The 6,133-nt window shown below is 30.1% G+C and overlaps 1 protein-coding gene across 1 annotated transcript; it reads left to right on the top strand.

Moving 5' to 3' along the window:
- The first annotated feature begins 4,016 nt into the window (after nt 1-4,016).
- On the top strand, nt 4,017-5,499 carry LOC129903537 (UPF0496 protein At1g20180-like). Its single transcript, XM_055979093.1, has 2 exons — nt 4,017-4,050; nt 4,424-5,499. Exons 1-2 carry the CDS (start codon nt 4,017-4,019, stop codon nt 5,479-5,481), a joined length of 1,092 nt encoding a protein of 363 aa, XP_055835068.1. The 3' UTR covers nt 5,482-5,499.
- The last annotated feature ends 634 nt before the right edge of the window (nt 5,500-6,133 follow it).

Here is a 6,133-nt window from a genome sequence, read left to right as displayed (position 1 = left end):
GTCGTGTCTCTGGGCTCTTCTTGAGCACTTGCCTCCAAATTATGATCATCTTAATCATTTATTCCTTTCCTTTTTTGAGGATTTTTGTTTTTGGAACCAATTGGTCTTCCACGTTTTAAGCGTGGCCTAGACTTATTTGTCTGAACAAGTTATTCTACCGGTACATCAACTCGAACTTAAGAATTAGCAGCTGGAATATGCGATTTAGTAACCCATGGAAGGTTAGTAAATGCATCCGGCAATTGATTTGCAATATTCTGCAAATAAATCATCTTTTGAACTTGTTGGTCACATTGATTTGTTCGAGGATCTAAATGAGATAGTGATAATGAATTTCAATCTATCTCATTTTCTAATTGCTTATATGCTCCCCCTAATATTGGGTATACTGATTCATCAAAATGACAATCAGCGAATCTTGTCATAGATAAATCTCCAGTCATATGTTCCAAATATTTTATAATAGAAGAAGATGCATACTCAACATATATTCCAAACCTTCTTTGGAGACCCATCTTTGTGCGGTGAGGTAGAGCAATTGGGACATATACCGCACACTCAAATATTCTAAGATGGAATATATTTGGCTCCCTTCCAAATGCCAACTGTAATGGAAAAAATTCATAAAAATTTGTTGGCATTATGCACACAAGTGCTGCTGTATGCAAAATAGCATGCCCCCATACCGAAAGAGGAAGTTTTGTCCTCATTAGTAATGGTCTAACTATCAATTGGAGGCCCCCTAAAGTTGGCACCAACTTTCACTTAGACACCTAAACCAGGAGATGTTCATTTTAGACACCTGTCGAATGTGTCATCTTGACATTTTTTTGATAATCACCAAAATATATTAAGTGTGTGTAATACACTCGCTTGACGTGTCAAAATGACTGAATTAAATAAAGACACGTAGTGTATATATATATATATATATATATATATATATATATATATATATATATATATATATATCAAAAATAATTATCAAATAATGACTTTTAAATAGAAAAAATGACCAATAATTTAATGACACGTGGCATTTTTTAATCCAAAAAAAATAAATATTAACAACTATTAACCCCCACCTACCCCACCATCATCTTCTCCAACCCCACCCACCCCAACCCCAACCCCTCCGTCACCCCACCAGATCTTCTTCTCCTCCAACACCCACCCAACGCTATCCATATCATCTAAAGAGGAAAATATGGAGCTATAATGGCAAACAAAAATATAAATTAAATTGGGTCAAAAAATCCGATGAACCTCCATTTTTTCTGGCAAGATTAATATAAATCTAAAATTACTCACTAATTAACCCCTACCCCCTATCAGTGGTCTTCCAACACCACCCACCCTGCTGTCGTCTTCTACAAAATCGATATGCTTCGTTGTTCGAGTTTTTTTTCCCAGAAGATGGTTAAGTCGCCGGAATATCTTGGCAGAAATCCGGGCATAAAAAATAAACTTAAGAATTTAAAAGTAACAAGAACTAAAACAAGTAACTGTAAATACTGATGGATAAGGTGTTTTCTGATATGTCGAGTCATTTCTTTTTTAAAATATATATCTATATTTTAGTTTGTGTTTTAATTTTTAATATTTCCAAAAAGATTTTTTTAAAAAAAGACTATAATACATGTCTTTACATATTATGTTATCCCTAAATCATCGTTAATTCTTTCAAATTAAGTTCTCACTTTAATTTATTCCTAACTATATAAATTAATATGATTTTTTATAACATCTCATGCAGATAAATTTTTGTCTAAATATATGAAGTGTAAGGCGATTTATTTAAACTCATCTTAATATGATTATTGGGGTGAATCTAAAGAAAAGGAAAAGAAAAGGGTAGGGGGTTAGTATGCTGACATGGATGCCAAGTAGGAAAAGTGTGGAATATGTAAGCAGAAATCTAAATTAAAGAAAGAAGACGTGGAAAATGTAAATTTTGATAAACCAAAGGCGGATTTAGACAATGTTTGAATTGACTTATTTTAGGTACTTTTAAGTTAATAAATTTTAAATAGTTTTATAGTATTTTGGTTAGAAACTTTTTATAAGCATTTGTTTTTAAGATAAAATAATAAAAATTAAGTCAAAAGTCAATCCAAACAGTTTTTTGAAGCTTTTGTATAGGCTTATAACTTTTATTGAGAAATTTACTAAATATATAAAAAATATTTTTTGAGAACCCAATAACAAAATAGGTAGTAAAAAAGAAACTTGCTTACTATAGACAAATATAATTAACAATTTTTTTATTTTTTTACTAAAGTCCATAAAATTAAAATTTTAAATCCGCCTTTTGCGATAAACACTACCAAGTACCAACTTCATCCGAAGTGATCACCAAATTGAACCCTCCACTCAACTCCCACGATAAATTAATTAGTAATATTTTTTTCTTTTGAAAAAAACATGTAGAATTATTGTCCTACTTGTCTTTATATGAACAAGCCACATATATTATATATTATTTGCGTAGATAAAGACATATTTACATACACTAGACAGATAAGCATGTAATGTAGGAGTAGTTGTTTAACCAAAGTTACATTAGGGGAGTATCCCTGAAGCAACATAACTGTTTTCCTAATCATAACAATATTTCCTCAAATTTCTCTAACCTAATTATGTCATATGTTTCATCGTTCTGCTGGTTTGGTGCAACTTTCTTTATTAATACTTGCCTCTTAACCGTGCATTTCTACTACTTTTTTCGAGAGAAAAGAGATTAAGTTATATATATTGTAAGTATAAAAAAACATATGTACTAACAGAAAGCATGTCTTACCTTCAAAATTACATAGACTTATTCGTATTTTTTTTGATAATTTAAATTGACAATATATATAACTTAATTAAATTCTTTCTTAAAAATATACATAAGAATAATTTGCGAAAAGAAGCAAGTCATAATACCGATAGATAAACTATGAGCTCAATAACTAGCACGCATTGAAGGTGATGAAGTAAGAAACGTAATTACATTAGAAACGTAATTACATTATTCTTTTAACATGAATTTTGAGAATTTTTTTTTAAAAAAATAGTACTACTATAGATAATAAAAGAGTAAAATAAATTTTGCGCTGGTGAGGAGTGAAAGGAGGAAAATCGGCTGGAGATGTACTATTTAAATATCTAATTTTTACCAAGTTAATAAACATAAGACTTGTAATTAATTACTATTCAGTAGTTCTACACAAGTTAGACACATGAAAAATAAATATCGACAAGACATAAAGAAAAAACAGATAAGATATAAAAGAAAGAATAGGTATAAAGTAAAGAGGAGAGGAAGACACGATAAATGAATTACCGTAATTATATACATGTACCTGTATATGATTGTATGTATGTATATAATTAGAATGAATCCAAATTGATCATATAATTTGCTTAATAAACTCAATTTTGTTATGCATGTACCAACTAGCTACCGAATATACAGTTTTAAAGTTGTCCTAAAGTTGTTTCTCACATGAATATTTCTTTTATAGGTAAAGAAAAATATATATACTCATGACTCTAATACTTTTATTACATAAATCATGCCAATAAATTAGAAAAAAAGTCATATAACAACCACCAGATGGATCTTATCATCTGAAACAATTAAAGGTGTTTCAAAGAAGCAGCATACGTCTATATATATATATATATATATATATATATATATATAATAGGCTTAAAGCTAGCAAACACATTGCACAAGTTTTTTCTTTCATTCAGATTAAATGAATGCATGTCAGCAAAGGGGATAACGTAAGATATTATCCTTAAAATCAAAATTGTATGTCTTTGTTGCAAGTGGGCTTTAAAAAGGGCAGATCAACCAAGAACCAAGACAACCTTGGACTTGGCTAATTTTGGTACCCTTAACGTCTCTTATCTTATAAGGTTTTAGAAAAGAAACACTTGCATTGGTCTCACAATTTCTTGATATTTCCATGCATTGAAGAAACTTGGTAATTTTAATTTCTAGCTAGCTTGAAGGATTGAAGATGATGGCAGGAGATACAACGTGTGAAACTACCAAAGGTAATTATAGTTCAGTTTGTTGATTATCTAAACGTTAAAGATTCGATCCACCGTATAATCCCTCCCCCATTTCCTCTTCCCTATCCCCAATTGTACAAAAATGGGGAAAAAAAAGTTTTACTTCTATATAGGTTTAAAAGAAAATATGCAACATCAAGTCACTTAAATGATAGCTATTGTGCATAATACATGGAACTAGTTAGATAAAAGTATATAAAAACAAACAACCTGTTCTAACAAATTAAATTATGTTATTCAAATACGTTTAAATGCATCTATGTGAAAAATTAAGAACTATTTTCTTTTTAATTGTACTTCTCTTTTTAAATATCTTGATCTTCAATAAAGTGGAGTTTTAAAATTTATTTTCCAGATAACAAGACAATAACGAGAGACGCACAAAGAAGCCTAAATGTAAATGAAGAGTACCTTGGGGCACTAAGAACAAAATCTTATGGTGATTTCTTTACAAAAGCCCAATTACTTGTAAATGAACCGTCATCTCCTAATTCTCAATTATGTCACATGAATAATTTCTCAGAATTCCTCCTTGATCCAAGCCAAGGAATAATTAATTCAATTCTTGAAACAACTATTTTTCCAGTCAAAAAATACGATCTAAAATCCCTTCTTACAAATTACTTCAACATAAGTGCAGAAGCATCAAAATTCTGCAGCCACATCCTTAAAAGCATTAGCCAAGTCCAATCTCACTATGATTTCATCCAACAAGTCCTTGACTCTATCGATAATTGCTCTAATTTTGACCAATTTGGTGACCTAATACTCGAGCTTCGATCTTTTATCATCCACAACAACCCCTTCTCTGACCTTAAAAAACAAGATTTCACTCGAATTAACAATGAGTATTCATCGGTGTTGCAATGTTTGAAGTCCAAGAAAAAAAGGGTCGTTAGGAAAATCAAATTGATCAAATATGTCAACAAGACTTCCGGGGTATGTGTGACAGCGGCTTGTGGACTAGTTGTTGTGGCAGCTTTAGTACTAGCAGCACATACGTTTGCTGCAATTGTCATGGGACCGGCAATTTTAAGCCTACCTTTAAAACCATTAAGGAAAAAAATTATGAGTTTTCGATTCTTGAAATGTGGATTTTTAAGGAAAGTTGGAGATCAACTTGACGTAGCAACAAAAGGTATTTATATTTTGAACAGAGATTTTGACATGATTTCTAGGCTTGTGACTCGACTTCATGATGAAATTGACCATAATAAGGAAATTATTCGATTGTGTTTGGATAAAAGGGAAGATAGATTTTCATTGCAAGTGTTGAAGGAGTTGAAGAAGAGTAATATTGGGTTTAAGAAACAAGTGGAGGAGCTTGAAGAACATGTTTATTTATGTCTTTTAACGATTAATCGTGCTAGAGCTTTGGTAATTAAAGAAATTGCAAAATCATGTGGAGGATAAAAGTCAAGCTAGTAGCCAATAAAAGGTTTGTATATGATGATATTATTCTTTGATTAAATTTGTAAATATGAGTTATTCATGTAAATAGCTTCTTGAATGAAAAAAATGAGACCTTTCTAATTTAGGATTGGGCTTGAGCTATATTTTTTTTTGTTGGGCTCACAGATTCTTGATGGGGAAATTTCACAAATAACCACTATAATAAACTTAATTAGGCTTCTTAACTATAGTTTGCATATTTACAAGTTGTAGTTATAGTTTAAGATGTCTTGTTTATATAATTCGCGGATGAGTTTGTAAAATTTGCGGCTATGTTTTGTATAATTGAGCTATTTTTGTATAAACTCAAAATAACAAATTTATACAAATACAAATATATGAACTTTATATAGTTATACAAATTATATTATACAAAAGTTATACAAATTATATTATACAATTTTTGAATTATACAAATGTGCGTATTATACAAACTTGAACCGTAATTAACATTAAAAGTTAGTGATGGATTATAAATTAGCTAAATTATAATTATATTAACTAATTAACTAGTATATATTTACTTATTCGTGTAATTTTCCTATTCTTGATCATAATTGTATGGGCTTCCGGTCCATTAGAATTTAGAACCATTACTGCAAGGGGAATTTTC

The sequence above is a fragment of the Solanum dulcamara genome, chromosome 9 (genome assembly GCF_947179165.1).
Source record: "Solanum dulcamara chromosome 9, daSolDulc1.2, whole genome shotgun sequence".
NCBI classification, from domain to species: Eukaryota; Viridiplantae; Streptophyta; class Magnoliopsida; order Solanales; family Solanaceae; genus Solanum; species Solanum dulcamara.
This window is presented reverse-complemented; position numbering and strand designations above follow the sequence as displayed.